The following is a 16671-nucleotide window of genomic DNA, read 5'->3' as shown; positions in this document are numbered from 1 at the left end:
ACATCCCCAGTAGAGGGTGTGTAGGAGGCAGCTGATTGATGTTTCTCTCTCATCGATGTTTCTAACTCTATCCCCCTCCCTTCCTCTCTGTAAAAAATCAGTAAAATATATTTTAAAAAAAATTTATCAGTCATTGTTTTTATCAATGTTTTTATATCATGTTTTATTGTTTTTATATCATGTTTTTGTTGTTTTTATATCACGTCTTTGTTGTTATATCATGTTGTTATTGTTTATTTATTAATGAATTTATATATTATTTTATATACATTTTACTAATTTTCTTTCATCTCTGACACTTCTATTATAGCGGAAGGGCGAATAGCGATATTAAAATATTTCTTCTAATTAATTTTCTTTCATATGTGCACAAATCCGTGTCCTGGGCCACTAGTAATTAATAACAGGCATACTTAAGATATGTTGCAAGTTTGCTTCCAGGCCACCGTAGTAAAGTGAGTATTATAGTAAAGTATTGTAATAAAGTGAGTAATAATCCTTTTGTTGGTGGAGGGTCTGCCTTCAATTTGTAAAAAATGCAACATCTGTGAAGCATAATAAAGTGAAGTGCAATAAAATGAAGTATGCCTATACTCATTGCAGAAAGTTTGGAAAGCATATAGGAAAGTAATGATAAGAAAGTAAAATAAAATGAGAAGAAAGTAAAAATCACCTGTGATCCCACAATCCAGCTATAACTATAACTAGCTTATTTATTGATTAATAAATAAACAATAACAACATGATATAACAACAACAAAGACATGATACAAAAACAAGATATAAAAACATGATATAAAAACAGACAGATAAATTGATTAAACTTATTCTGATATCTCCCTGTATACCACATTAAGAGTAAAAACACTTTCAGAGTACTTGGCTAATTTCCCTGTGATGAAGATTTACAACTTCAACTTCAACGTCACATGCTCTTTGAACTTGAGAGAAAGTAACATATAACTGACCATGTCCGAAAACAGGTTCAGGTAGGAATATTCCTACTCTGTCTAGAGTTTGTTCTTGTGATTTATTAATAGTCATCGCAAATGCTGGCATCACAGGAAACTGTGTTTGAATTAATTTAGATGGGAGGCCAGTGTCAGACAGGGACAGATATGCATGTGTGAATCAATGTTTATTTTTAAATTGCCAGTGTGCGTCATATGTACTGGCCTGTTGGTCGGATGGTCAGATGGTCAGACGTATGTATGATTGGTCACTTAGCCTTTACTGAGTGGCCAGATTATTATGATCTCTGAACGCATAATAATCTGGCCACTCAGTGTGTGTGTGTGTGTGTGTGTGTGTGTGTGTGTGTGTGTGTCTATCTGTTAGAGGCCCGGTGTATGAATTTGTGCATGGGTGGAGTCTGGCCAGCCTGGCTAGGAGGAGGGGACATGGACGGTTGGCCGGCCTGCCTGCTGGTCGAACTCCTGGTTGAGGGGACAATTTGCATATTAGCCTTTTATTATATAGGATATACACTCAGTGGCCAGATTATTATGTGTTCAGAGATCATAATAATCTGGCTACTCAGTGTATATAGATTAGTATTTGGATATATTTCCTTTTAGAGTATTTTCTATGCATAAATATAAAGAAATATCTTTACACATTTGGGATCATATTATGTATATGGTTCAGAGTTCTTTTGGTTTTTATGTAACATATTTTCCCTTGTCAGTTGTATTTTAGATTTAATGTATTTGCTTAATACTTGTTCATAACTGTTTGTAGGACTATGTATGCTTTTTGTAGTTTTGTTTTTTGCTAAGATTATTAACCTAAAGCCCTTTTATATGTAGTGCTTAGAGCAGCAGGTCCTTAATAAGTGCTTTGTCATGGTAAGAAAGATAAAAAAGTGTAATGGGAATATTTAACACAGCTGTGGTGGTGTAATAAAGGCGTACACCACCAGATCCTGACCGAACCTAGAATTAGAATGGAAGGTGAGGTTGAAGCCAAGTAAGCAGCAGGGGGTTGGTATTGGGATTGGGATTAGCTGGTAACATGAGGTGGATGATAGGAAAAAATGAGAGGCAGAGGTAGTTTGTGAAAGTGTAGAGCAGCGATTTTCAACTTTTTTATCCTCATGGCACACATAAACTATGGTAATTTCTAAAATTCTGTGGCACACCAAAAATATATTTTTTGCCCATCTAACAAAAATATAGGTATAACTTCATTGGTTTTTTTCTTTTTAAATTTTTGGTTAGCGCATTTAACAGTTAAATACATTAAATAATGTATAGGTGACTGCAGGACTGCCGCATTGATAACTAGATAACCAATTCAACTAGAAACCAGCTAACAAGTAACTGTCTACATACATATTTAAAACACAGCTCTTGTTTAGCTCATCTTGTTTTGATCACCTTCTTGGAGGGAAAAAAGCCTGCTGGTCACATTGGAAATATATTAACCCTTTGCACTCGCTTGCTTTTTTCTCGATTCCTTTATTCTACTCGGGATTTAATTTTTTAAATACCCCAGATTTTACAAAGCGCGGCAGTAGAATAAAAAACTGGAGTTTCTTTTCATACAAACTTATTTATTTGGATTTTTTTATATTTCAAATTATTGATACATTCAATACAATTCGACATACGAGCTGCTGCCCATGCTAACCATGTCGAGTCACACTCGACATCCGAGTGCAAAAGGTTAAGGCCAGATCTTCTGATATCCATTCCCAGAGGTTGCTTTCAGCTGGATTAAGCCTCCAACTCCAGGGCAAGCCCCAGTTTGTGGCCACCAGCATTAATGCTCTTCCCATCTACCAGAGCAGACAGTGTAAGCTTCACACCAGGCCTCAGAGTCTGAGTGTAGCCCACTCCAATTAAAACTAGAGTAGTTGACTTTTGCAGAAATGGAAGCAGTGGGATCCAACTGACATTTAGCTGCAATACCAAAGCGAGTGCAGTTGGTACCCGAAGTCCAAGCAAGGTTTACTGAAGTGTCAAGATCTTCACATACTTTCTGATAAATTGAGCCTCCAAATTCTGTCCCATCATTGACATTAGTGTGTAGCTGGAAGTCCCCAGTCCTATAGCCCACTGCAAAGTTATTCCTTGTAAGCTTTGATTTGGCACTGTCAAAGGTCATCTGGTATCCAGCAAGCCAGCCTTCGTAACCAAAGACAGCTGAACCATAGATTGCAGGTCCAGCAAAATCAAAGTCAACATCACATCCAAGGTTTATACATTCCCTCTTGTAGGAAGACTTGATTTTACCACTTTTCTTTCCTGTGTTTGGTGCAAAGGTGGTATCAAATGTAAGTTTCAATCTTCAGTTGCGATTTCTGTTCCCAGGGTGTTATCAGTGTTCCATTTCTCTGTGAAAGTCAGACCATACTCACACCATTTATATTTGGTCTCCAAGGTCCCAGTAACTTTACCAGTGTCTGTATTAGATGAACCAGATGTTGAGAATTTCACGCCACTGCATGACTTTGTTTTCACGTCCAGTTTCACCAACACAAAACCAAATCCTTTGTTGAAAATATCTCTGGCAGCTTTGCCAAGGTCAGCATATGATGGGGGAATACACATTGGCCCCACGCAGCTCTGTCCGTAGGTCGCCATGGCGAGGCCGTGGGAAGAGGTGGTCTAGTGATCTCCTGGGGACGGGGGGTGGGGCCTTCCCGCCGCTCCGCTCGCAGCTGCGGCCGCTTGGCTCGCTCGGCGTCGGGCTGCGGCTGTCGCGGTGGAGGGCGAAGTCTATAACTTTCATTGATTTACAAAAAAAAAACCAAAAAACAAAACACAACAAAAACAAAAACAGGAATTCCCTACTCTTTTTTTGCTCCAAATTGGCTTTTTAAAAAATCAGGTGTTTATACTTTGTATATATGGATTTCTGGTACCAAGAATTAACCAATCAGTTTCAACCTTACTAGGCGACATGACCAATAAGATGCAACTCTATTATATGACCTATATATCTGTGGTTCAAGACAGGGTATTCACATTGGATGGCTATTGTGTTGGCTGTTGTCATTTGTTTTATTTGACAAGCTAAAGAAAAAGAGGTCAGTGGCCCTAATAGTCAGGTAGTGCATTTTTTAAAAATTCTTGTATGCCCTGGCTGGTTTGGCTCAGTGGATAGAGCGTCAGCCTGCAGACTGAAGGGTCCTGGGTTCGATTTCAGTCAAGGGCACATACCTTGGTTGCGCTCAATCACAGGCCCTGGTTGGGATGCATGCAGGAGGCAACCAGTCAATGTGTCTCTCTTATCATTGATGTTTTTATTTTTATCTCTTTCTCTCCCTCTCCCCTCCTCTCTGAAATCAATATAAATATATTAAAAATAATACTTGCAGCACACTGGTTGAAAATCACTGGTTTAGAGGAAGTCTCTTTGGAGTCAAGTTGTAAGATGGGGGGAAAGGATTGATGAATCAAACACCTAGTTAGGTTCTGAGGAAAATGCTGGTGGCCTGCAGGTGGGTAGTATATTATGGGAAAACAAGGTTTGTGTATGTTTCCCTCCTAAGCAATTTGTCTTAGGATTAGTGTTTTGTACTTAGTTATTTGATATATCAGTGCTGATTGGCATTGGTAGATTTATTTTTCTTCTGTATTTGTCCTGGTACCCATCTTTCTGCACTTAGCAGTTAATGCAAATATAATGAGTTCATAAATATGTAAATATTTATTTAGAGTGGTGAACAAGTCCACTACCTTTCAAGGCCTGAATATATGATGGTTAAATTAAGTGCCATTAATTTGGGCTTTTCTATGCAAAATGTGAAAAATGAGTTATAATCAGGAAAGAGGCTCAGAAGTTTTAACATTTCATGTAGATGGGTGGTTATCCCCAGGTGAACCCTATTTTATTCTGTAACTGACTATTTTGGGAGCTTGGGGAAGGAAATATTTCGGGTTTCTATGGCCCAGTCAATTAATCTATCAGCTTTTCTGAAAATTAAATCAGTGTGTTTTTTTTTAGGAATGGAAATTTCTATAATGTAACTAGAGGCCCAGTGCATGAATTCATACACCAGTGGGGTCCCTCGGCCTTGCCTGTGGGATCAGGCTGAAACCGGCTCTCTGACATCCCTCAAGGGATCCCAGATTGCAAGAGGGCACAGGCCAGGCCAAGGGGCCCCACTGGTGCACAACTGGGGCTAGGGAGGGATGCGGGAGGTTGGCCAGCTGGGGAGGGCCCGAGGGAGGGCTCTAGGGCATGTCCAGCCCATCTGGCTCAGTCCCAAATGGCCAGACCCCAGCAGCAAGCTGACCTACCAGTTGGAGCGCCTGCCCCCTGGTGGCCAGTGCACATCATAGCAACTGGTCGACCAGTCGACTGTCTGCCCTCTGGTGGTCAGTGCACGTAATAGTGAGCAGTTGAGTGGCCTTAGCATATCATTAGCATATTACGCTTTGATTGGTTCAATGGACAACTGGACACTTAGCATATTAGGCTTTTATTATATAGGATTTTTATTAGTGGTATTAGAAGTATTAATGAGTGCTTATTTCTAAATTAGTTTTACCTGTTTTAAACCAGATGAGCCAATGGATATGTCAATGTTATCTGAAGAAGGAAGAGAGTCTTTTCAGAAGAAACTTAAAGATGATGAACCAGTGGAGATAGAAAACCTCCCTGTCCCACCTGAGCCCACTATATCACCACAAGCCTCCACACCAGTGTCTCAGAGCGCACCAGTGTTCACTCCTGGGTCACTTCCTATCCCATCCCAGCCTGAGTTTTCTCATGTGAGTATTGTAGAAAGATTTTTTCCTAACATTTGAAAAAATAACTTTATTGAGGTATAATTTATAAGCCATAAAACTCACCCATTTTAAGTGTATAGTTTAGTGATGTTTTAGTTAATTTACAGAGTTGTGTAACTGTCATCACAATGTTCTAGTTTTAGAACATTTCCAGAGTCACCTAACATCTTGTCTTTAAACTTTTTGAAAATGTTACTGCAAAACTAAAAGGGGCCATTAATCATTATTTTACTTTAATACAACTACTAGTCATTTTTATCTTTCTACATGTTTTTTTGTTTTTGTTTTTGTTTTTGTTTTAAATTGATTTGAGAGAGACAAAGAGAGATGTGAGAGAGAAACATCAATTGGCTGCCCGCCACATGCACCCCAACTGGGAATGGAACCTGCCACTCTTTGGTTCATGGGATGATTCTCCAATCAATTGAGTCACACTGGCCAGGGCCATGCCTACATTTAAAAAATATATTTTTATTGATTTCAGAAAGGAAGAGAGAGGGAGAGAGAGATAGAAACATCAGTGATGAGAGATAATCATTGGCTGCCTCCTACACCCCCAACACTGGTGATGGAGCCTACAACCTGGGCATGTGTCCCTGACCAGAATAGAACCTGGGACCCTTCAGTCTGCAGGCCGATGCTCTATCCACTGAACCAGACTGACTAAGGCGATGCCTACATTTAAAGAAATGAAGTTGTTTATAGTGAACATACAACTTTAATCTTTTTCCAGTTAACATTGTATCATAATTATTTTTTAGTGTTACCTCAGTTTCATATTATCTTTTCAAAACTTGAAAAATATTTCTGGATGAAACATAATTTAATTATTCCTGTGCTGAGGTTATCAGGATTTTTTTTTTTTTTTAAATAATTCTTTATTTTTGAAAGTATTACATATGTCCTTCCACCCCCCGCATTGACCTCCTCCAGCCTGGCCCCCCCTTCCCTCTTCACCCCAGGCCTTCATTTAAAAATTGAATGAAGTCTGTGTCTATGGGTTATTCATATATGCATTCAAAGTCAGGATGGTTTTTAGTTTTCAAATGAGAAATTATTTTTCTTCTAAAAACAAGAAAGCCCAGCCAGTGTTACTCAATGGTTGAGTGTCGACCTATGACCCAGGAGGTCAAGGTCAGCGCATATGCCTGGATTTCAGGCTTGATCCCCAGTTAGGGGGCGTGCAGGAGGTAGCTGATCAATGATTCTCATCATTGATGTTTCTATATCTTTCTCTCCCTTCCTCTCTGAAATCAATAAAAATATATTTTAAAAAAAAGCAAAGGAAAACTAATGTCTCATTTGTATAATTTTAAATATTTAAAAAAGATGAAATTTACATTTTATGCATAGGGAATGGAAGGATTTTAACTAAATCTAAATGACTATTATATTGCCAACCTAAATGCCTGTTCTTATAAGACCTTAAGTGGGGGAATTATTTTATTGTTATTGGGAGAACTTCTTTCATGCCTTTCATTTTACAGGTGTTGTAATGAAAGTTTATATTTAAAAATTAATAGTAATATACCATAAATTTAGTGAGGAAGAGACAGGCAGCAGGATGAAAGAAATGGAATTGCTTTCTGGAGTTTTAAAAATTTGTTCATTTTGTTGAAAATTCCATTTTGTGCAAATCATTAGAAGTGTTTTGGTAGAGTGGTTAAGAACAAGGATTCTAGCCCTGGTCAGTATTTCTCAGTGGTTAGATCATCAGTCTGCAGATTGAAAAATCACGGGTTCCATTCCTGGTCAAGGGCATGTACCTTAGTTGCAGGTTCCCTGGGCCCAGTAGGGGCTAGTGCGGAAGGCAACCAATCCATATGTCTCTCATGTCAATGTTTCTCTCTTCTCCCCCTCTCCCCCAAATCCCTCCTTTCCACGCTCTCTAGAAACCATTGGGAAAAATATCCTAGGGTGAGGTTTTAAAAAAAATGCTTCAAAGTTTTATATTCTTTGAGTTAATGATCATATTTATAAATTACCAAGATAATATAACAGTTGCTTTCTATTTAAAATAATGATTCATTAATTTATAAAGTGTTAAAACATAAATAAGTAAGTAAGTAAGTAAGTAAATAAATAAATAAAAGAACAAGGACTCTAGAGTCAAAATTTGCTGGACTTACTCCTGGTTCTGCCATTACTGTCTTTGTGACCTGTTGAAACTGAGCTTAATTTTCCTTAGCAAGTCAAATGGGGATATTGATACTACCTAACTAATAGGGTAGTTGAGAAGGTTAAATGACTTAATATACTGTATAAAGTGCCTAGGATAGTGGGTTGCACGTGGTAAACACTCCATAAGGATCAGCTGTTGCTAGCAGTGAAAGAGTGAAGTTTTTCTTTAGCTTTTATTTTTCTGTTAAAGTTATACATGAACATATATAGTTTGAGGGAGTCTTTAGAATTTAGGGATGAGAGCTATAAGCACTGATGCAGAGCATTAAGGGTTTTTCAGAAAAGGTAGGTGATATTAGAGACCACTTACTAGATATCTATCAGTAACCAAACAGGGTTTTTAAGGAAATGAATGTCTATGCAATGGTATCCTTACCTGGGGAAGTGATTCCTGGCCACAAAGGGAAAACTGACTTTTTGAAGAAAAAGACACTGTTGAAGAAATTGCCCTACCTTCAACATTTACCAAAGACCATCAGAGTCAGAAATAAAACCAGCAATGAAAATGTGAGACAAATGAGTGATGCTGAACATAATTCAAAGGTCCCTGGAACTTAAGATGACTCTAATTTTTTTGGACTCATATTTTAAGATTTCTCAGCCAGTACAGTCCATGCCTTCTAAAAAATCTCTGAACAGTATCTTTACAACTTATTTTTTATGTTTAGGGTTTGATTTTTATAAAAACCATTGGTAAAAGCCAGAAAAGGAGTCAGATAGTTAAAATGAGGTCTCTCCCCATCCATATCAGAGACAACCACTTTCAGTTCTTTAAGCTTTTTCTTGTTATTTACCTACATAATTATACATATTACTAGAGGTCCGGTGCACGACATTCGTGCACTGGGGGGGGGGGTGAGGAGGGGCGTTCCCTCAGCCCAGCCTGCGCCCTCTCGCGGTCCAGGACCCCTTGGAGGATGTCCGCCTGCCGACTTAGGCCCGATCCCTGGGCTAAGGAGAAATGCGTTCAAAAACGGATTCCTAAGCTGGCAGGCGGACATCCCTCTTGCAGTCCGGGGCTCTCGCAGTGCGGGACCCCTCGCTTCTTACCGCCCACCTGCAGTAGAGGTGGGAGAGGCTCCAGCCACCTCTGCTGTGCTCGCCAGCTGTGAGCCAGCTTCTGGCTGAGCTGTGCTCCCCCTGTGGGAGCGCACTGACCACCAGGGGGCAGCTCCTGCATTGTGTGTCTACCCCCAGGTGGTCAGTGCACGTCATAGCACCGGTCATTCTGCTGTTTGGTTGATTTGCATATTAGGGTATTATTATATAGGGTTATTATATTTCCATACGTTCTTTAAAAATACTTTTAAACTATTTCCCCATGTTTCCTGTATAGTGACATAATTTTGTTTAAATCATTATTGTGAGTTTACATTATTATGAACACTATTAACATAAACACTATTCCCAGCAGAGCCTGTGGAATATTATGATTATTTTTCCATGTTTGCATAATTTATTTTCTCTGGAATTGATAATTTTTTATATTTGTTTAGACTTCTGTTAACGTCTCACTAAATTAACCATAGGCTTTCCACTTATTGTCAAAATCTTTCAAGATGTTCAGGGACCTCAAACTTCGTTTTTTTTGGAGAAACCTCTTTTGGAGCCTCCTAATTTCTAATCTGTATTTATTGCTTTCTATGACTGGTGCATAACTGTCACCTCCCTTTCACTGTTGTCCCTGGAGATTGTCCTTACTTGTCTTTGGATTCCTCTTGTGCTCCATGTCTTCTTGCATGGTTTATCTCTCATTTTGGTAGAGGGCAATTTAGTAGTATGTTCTGTACTCTCATACTTGATTCATAGTTTGTAGGAGTATAGAATTCTAGGTTGGAAATAATTTTCCTTTAAACTTTTTGAACGCATTTCTCCACTATCTTCAAACTTCCAATGTTGCTATTGAGAAGTGAGCAGCCAGTCTGATTTTGATCTTTAATGTGTGAGTTCTTTTTTTCTTTACTGGAATCTTGTAGGATTTTCTCTTTGTCCCTAAGTGTTCTGAAAGTTCCAGACTCTTAGCATAAATCTAATTTTCATTCATTATATTGGGCAAATGGTAAGCCTTCTCAATATAGAAACTCAGGTCCTGGGGGACATCTGTAATACTCTCAACAATAGAGATTTAAAAAAATAAAAGGAACTCAGGTCCTCTTCCAGTTCAGGGACATTTAATTATTTAATCTCCCCCTCCCCACCCCCCTTTATTTTGTCTCCTACTTTGCATCCCTCTCCTCCTGTTCAGCTTTCCAGATGATTTCCTCAACTGTCTTTTTTTTTTTTTTAAACAATTTTATTGAGGTATAATTCATGTACCATATTTTTCAAGCTTGAAAAGTATACAATCCAATGGCTTTTAGTATATTCACAAAGTTGTGCAGTTATTCACCACAATCCACTTTTAGAATATTTTCTTTCCTCTGCCCCATAAGAGATTCCATGCCCATTAGTAGTCACTCCCATTTTCCCCACTCCGAGTCAACTATTAATCTACTTTGTGTCTAGATAGATTTGCCCATTCTGGACATTGCATATAAGTGGAATTATAGGATACATAGTCTTTTGTGATTGGTATATTTCATTTAGCATAATTTTTTTTCACAGTTCATGCATGTTGTGGCATGTTATTTGGACTTTATTCCTTTTTATCCTGAGTAAAACTACATTTTATGTGTATACCACATCTTATTCATGTATTCATCATTTGATGGACATTTGGATTGTTTCCCCTTTTTGGCTGTTTTGAATAATGCTGCTATGTAAATTTGTGCACAAGTTTTTGTGTGGACCTGTTTTTATTGCTCTTGTATATACCTAGGAGTGTGATTGCCAGGTTCAGTCATCTTTTTTTTTTATGAATATGTTTATATTGATTTTTAGAGAGAAAGGAATGGAGAGGGATAGAGAGATAGAAACATCAATGAGACATCAATCAGCTGCCTCCTGCAAGTCCCCTACTGGGGATTGAACCCCCAACCTGGGCATGTACCTTGACTGGGAATTGAACCGGGGACTTCTTGCTTCATGGGTTGATGCTCAACCATTGAGCTGTACCAGCTGGGCTCAGCCATCATTTAACCTTTCTCTGAGTTACTAATTTCTACTCTTGAGTTTTTAACTTAGAATCCTCCCCCCCCCCCCAGCCCCCTTAATGAACTTCCTATTTTAAAAATAACATTTTGTCTAGTTTTATGACTATACTAGAGGCCCAGTGCATGAATTTTGTGCACCTGAGGGGTTACCTCAGCCCGGCCTGCACCTTCTCGCAGTCCAGGAGCCCTCAGGGAATGTCTGGCTCACGGCTTAGGCAGGGAGTGGGCCTAAGCCAACAGTCGGATATCCTTAGCACTGCTGCAGAGGCGGGAGAGGCTCCCACCACCGCCACTGCACTCACCAGCCATGAGCCTGGCTTCTGGCTAAGCGCGCTCATCCTGTGGGAGCACACTGACAACCAGGGAGCAGCTCCTGCATTGAGCGTCTGCCCTCTGGTGGTTAGTGAGCATCATAGCAACCGGTCGTTCTTTTCAGTTGATTTGCATATTAGCCTTTTATTATATAGGATTAATATTCATATCTCTGTAAATATTAAAATAGTTTTTTTTTGAAAATTAGGTTTTTCTCTTCTCTGGAATAGTCACTATTTCTCCAAATAGATTTCAGTTAGTTTTAACATTTGACTTTCAAATTAGAGGCTTCTTCAAGTATCTTCTAATCCTTGATTGTCTGCTTTAAGAGCAAAATACCAGAAAACTGATTAGAAGTTTTTAGCTGGTGGTTGGTGCTTATTATTTCTGGGATTCACTGTAGCTGGGCCATTTTTGGGGTCTCCCAATGTCATTATCTTAATTTGTCTCAGCTTGGTTAGGTCCCCTAGAAAAATGTATAATCTCCTGTCTGTTGGCTGCTATTGTTCTAAAAGTCTGTTGAAGAAAGAGGACTGGGAGTGTTGAGAGGCAGGTGCAGGTTCTGTTTAATATGTAAAATTTCATTTAGTCTCCCTGTTTTCAGAATGGTACTTTCTGATAACTGTGCCTCTTGTCCTCCAGTTCAGGGATACTTTATTTTAGTCTCTCTAGGGCAGAGGAGGGGATCGGGGAGTAACCAGTCTTCTGTCTTTAGCTTTACCCTCACCACCACTTCCAGAGTTACCTGGTGCCTCTGCCAAGTCCTGAATCTTTTTTTGGTCCTGGTGGTTCTGTGGTATAATTTGGGTTACTTCTTGGCTTTCTCCACTGTTGGCGTAGGAATTCAGCTTTCACTAATCTGCTAAATAGGTGACTACTCTTCCAGAATTTTGTTGCTGTTGTCTTTTGTTCTGTTCTCTTTTTCTTTAAAATTAATGCTTTAAAAAACATTCCTTTACAATTGCTTAGTGGGGCTTTGGAAAAGAGTTCAATGGTGTATTAAATTCACAATTTAACTTCTATACTTTTTCATTATGTATCAAACTCCTTATATACTATTCTTTTTTTTAAAAAATATATTTTATTGACTTTTTACAGAGAGGAAGAGAGAGGGATAGAGAGTTAGAAACATCGATGAGAGAGAAACATCAATCAGCTGCCTCTTGCACACCCCCCACTGGGGATGTGCCCGCAACCAAGGTACATGCCCTTGACCGGAATCGAACCTGGGACCCTTCAGTCCGCAGGCCGACGCTCTATCCACCGAGCCAAACCAGTTTCGGCTATACTATTCTTAATAGCTAATCTTTGCACATCTGTTATTTCTCCTGTATCTTGGTTACTGGAGTCCAAATTAACATAATTTGATGTTGTAAGATCTAAGTATTTATAATGAGATAATTACTAATCAAGAGAAAATTGGGATAAAGTTCATCTTTTCTAATATATTTATTAATTTTATTTACATTTAAAAATTATTTTTCAATTACAGTTGACATAGTATATTAGTTTCAGGTATACAGCATAGTGATTAGACTTTTATATAACGTGTGAAGTGATCACCGCAATGAGTCCAATAACCATCTGTTATTGTATAGTTACTATAATATTATTGACTATATTCCTTATGCTGTACTTGACATTCCCATGACTGTTTTTTATAACTGCCAATCTGTACTTCTTAATCCTTCACCTTTTTCTCACATCCTCCTAATCCCCCTCCCATTTGACAACCATCATTTCTCTTTATTTATGAGTTTTTGGTCTTGTTTGCTTATTTTGTTCTTTAGATTCTACATATAAGTGAAATCATATGGTATTTGTCTTTCTCGGACTAACTTAGCATAATACCCTCTAGGTCCATCCACATTGTCACAAATGGCAAAATTTCATTATTTGTTATGGCTGAGTAATGTTCTATTGTATATGTGTACCACATCTTTATCCATTTGTCTATTGATGAACTCTGGTTGCTTCCATATCTTGACTATTTTAAATAATGCTTCAGTGAACATAGGGTGCACATATCTTTTTGAATTGGTGTTTTGGATTTCATTGGATAAATATCCAGAAGTGGAATTTCTGGGTCATATGGTAGTTGTTTTTAAAAGTTTTTTTTAGGAACCTCAATACTGTTTTCCATAGTAGCTGCATCAATTCACAATTTCACCAACAGTACATGAGGGTTCCTGTTTCTCCACATCCTGACCAACACTTGTTTGTTGATTTTTTGATGATAGCCATTCTGACTGGTGTGAGGTGATATCTCATTGTGATTTTAATTTGCATTTCCCTGAGGATTAGTGATGCTGAGCATCCTATATAATAAAAGGCTAATATGCAAATTGTCCCCTTGACCAGGAGTTGGACCAGGGGGCGGGTCTGGCTGGCCAACTACCCGGGCTCTTCCCCTTGGCCGGCCTCACCACTGATCGGTCCCCCACACTACGATTGGGGTCGGGGCCAGCCGGCCAACCTCCTGCATCCTCCCCTTTGCCCCCCCCCCCTCCCGGCCAGCCTGGCCCGATTGGCCCTGATGGGGGCAGACCAGCCGGACCCCACCTGTGCACGAATTTGTGCACTGGGCCTCTGGTCTTTTCATATATCTACTAGAAGCCCGGTGCACGAAATTCGTGCACGGGGGGGGGGGTTGTCCCTCAGCCCAGCCTGTACCCTCTCCAATCTGGGACTCCTGGAGGGATGTCCGACTGCCCTCTCACAATCCAGGACTGCTGGCTCCCAACTGCCTGCCTTCCTGATTGCCCCTAACTGCTTCTGCCTGCCAGCCTGATCACCCCCTAACCACTCCGCTGCCAGCCTGGTTGATGCTTAACTGCTCCCCTGCCAGCCTGTTTGCCCCCAACTTCCCTCCTCTGCCAGCCTGGTCACCCCTAACTGCCCTCTCCTGCAGGGTTAATCACCTCCAACTGCCCTCCCTTGCAGGCCTGGTCCCTCACAACTGCCCTCCCTTGCAGGCCGGGTGCCTCCCAACTGCCCTCTCCATCTTGTAGTGGCCATCTTGTGTCCACATGGGGGCAGGATCTTTGACCACTTGGGGGCAGCTATATTGTGTGTTGCAGTGATGATCAATCTGTATATTACTCTTTTATTAGATAGGATAGAGGCCTGGTGCACGGGTGGGGACCAGCTGGTTTGCCCTGAAGGGTGTCCCGGATCAGGTGGGGGTTCCCTTGGGGCGTGGGGCGGCCTGAGCGAGGGGCCTGTGGTGGTTTGCAGGCCGGCTACGCCCCCTGGCAACCCAAGCAGAGGCCCTGGTATCTGGGATTTATTTTCCTTCTACCATTGCAACTTTGTAGCCTGGAGTGGAGCCAAGCCTGGGGCTCCGGCAGCCATTTCTGTGGCAGTTAATTCACCTTCTACAATTGAAACTTTGTAGCCTTAAGTGGGTGAGCCCGGCCAGGGTGTGAGGAAAGCTTTGCTTCCCCTGTTGCCGGCGGCAACCCTGGCCTGCTCGCTCAAGCTCCATTCTGCCGCCATTTGTTTGAATTTGTTTACCTTCTATAATTGAAACTTTGTAGCTTGAGTGGAGGCTTAGGCCTGCAACGGCTATTGGAAAGCTTGGCTTCCTCTGTTACCTGGGAAACCTTGCTCTCTGTGGCTGTAGCCATCTTGGTTTGGGTTAATTTGCATACTCGCCCTGATTGGCTGGTGGGCATGACTTATGTAGCGGAGTGATGGTTAATTTGCATATTACCATTTTATTAGAGAGGACTAGCATTCCCGTTGCAGGAAAAATCCTGCAATAGGGTTTCCTGCTGCACTCTACCCCACCCTGCCTGCTCTCCTCCTTTGTCCCCCGCCCCGCGTTCTCCGCCAGCCCCCCTGCTTTTCTAACTTCTCCGCCAGCCGGCTCTCCTTCCTTCTCCCCTGGCCCTGCCTCCGCTCCTCCCTTCTCCCCCGGCCCCGCCTCCACTCCTCCCTTCTCCCCCGCCCCGCCTTCTCCGCCAGCCCGCTCTCCTTCCTTCTCCCCCGGCCCCGCCTCCGCTCCTCCCTTCTCCGCCGGCCCCGCCTCTGCTCCTCCCTTCTCCCCTGGCCCCGCCTCTGCTCCTCCCTTCTCCCCTGGCCCCGCCTCCGCTCCTCCCTTCTCCCCCGGCCCCGCCTCTGCTCCTCCCTTCTCCCCCGGCCCCGCCCCTTCTCCCCTGGCCCCGCCTGCTCAACTTCCTTCTCCCCTGGCCCCGCCTCCACTCCTCCCTTCTCCTCCCCCCGGCTTGCTTGCTTCTCTGCAGCTTTGCTCCCTTCTGCAGCTCTTGGCTTCTTTCTACACTGTCGCGATATGCAAATTAGCCGCCATATTTGTTGGGATGATTTACATATTCGTCCTGATTGGCTGGTGGGCGTGGCTTGGCTGGTGGGCGTAGCGAAGGTGCGGTCAATTTGCATATTTGTCTATTATTAGATTAGATTGGCCATTTGTATGTCCTCTTTGGAGAAATGTGTATTCAGGTCCTCTGCCCATTTTTTAATCACATTGTTCTTTTGGTGTTAAGTTGTACGAGTTTCTGATGTATTTTGGATATTAACCCATTATCTGTTCACCTCGCTCCAAGGCCGACGAGGAAGCCTGACTCATTCTTTTTTATGTTTTCTGTCTTTGTTGAAGTTTTCACTGAATTCCTCTATTCTTCCCTTGTGTTCACTGAGCTTCTTTATAACCAGTGTTTTGAACTCTGTATCTGATAGATTGCTTGTCTCCATTTTGTTTAGTTCTTTTTCTGGAGTTCTGTTCTTTCATTTAGGACATGTTTCTTTGTCTCCTCATTTTGGCTTGACTCCTGTGTTTGCTTCTATGTCTCCTGGTCTTGGCAGAGTGGCTTATGTAGTAGGTTGTATGGGGCCCAGTGATGCTGTCTCCTTGGTCACCTGAGCCACATGCTCTGCAGGTGTCCCTTGTGTGGGTTGTAGTTTAGCTTTCATTGCTATTGACATGTCTGTGGGTAGCGTTCACCTTCAGGCTAACTGATGTGAGGCCTGGCTGTGACTACAGTGGATGAGCTGTTTTGTGGGGGATGATCCTTCAGAGCTGGAGTCACTTTAGCTTAGCGCTGGTGCCAGCCAAGTCTGTTCTTAGGGTGGGTCATTTTTTTTTAATTTTTTATTAGAGGGTGGGTCATTTTGGGAGCTCTTTGGGTGGTGCTGTGGTGTGGTTTGAAGCTGGCCACTGGGTTTGTTGGTTCTGGTGCCTTTTGGGAATGGCTCTGGTGCAGGCCAAGTTCAGCTGCCACTTAGCTGGGCTTGGGATGTATGGTAGGAGCTACAAAGTGATCTGTGGTTGGTTGCCACTTTTGCTGGGCTTAGAGGCACTTGGGAGAGGCTATGCTCAAACT

The 16671-nt window shown here is 41.5% G+C and overlaps 2 protein-coding genes across 3 annotated transcripts in view; one reads left to right on the top strand and one right to left on the bottom strand.

The window, feature by feature from the left end:
- TP53BP1 (tumor protein p53 binding protein 1) overlaps window positions 1–16671 on the top strand; it is a 90429-nt gene that overhangs the window by 17859 nt on the left and 55899 nt on the right. For both annotated transcript variants that reach the window (XM_079769302.1, XM_079769301.1), the window contains exon 11: window positions 5515–5723. In XM_079769302.1, coding sequence (XP_079625428.1) covers window positions 5515–5723 — 209 coding nt within the window. The remainder of the gene's footprint in view (window positions 1–5514; window positions 5724–16671) is intronic.
- Window positions 2633–3869, bottom strand: LOC307098474 (non-selective voltage-gated ion channel VDAC2-like). Its single transcript, XM_079769320.1, is given in 3 exon segments — window positions 2633–2846; window positions 2848–3287; window positions 3290–3869. Coding segments are annotated over 3 exon segments (867 nt in total). The 5' UTR covers window positions 3588–3869; the 3' UTR covers window positions 2633–2717.

This window comes from Cnephaeus nilssonii, assembly GCF_951640355.1.
Source record: "Cnephaeus nilssonii genome assembly, chromosome: 4".
NCBI classification, from domain to species: Eukaryota; Metazoa; Chordata; class Mammalia; order Chiroptera; family Vespertilionidae; genus Cnephaeus; species Cnephaeus nilssonii.
This window is presented reverse-complemented; position numbering and strand designations above follow the sequence as displayed.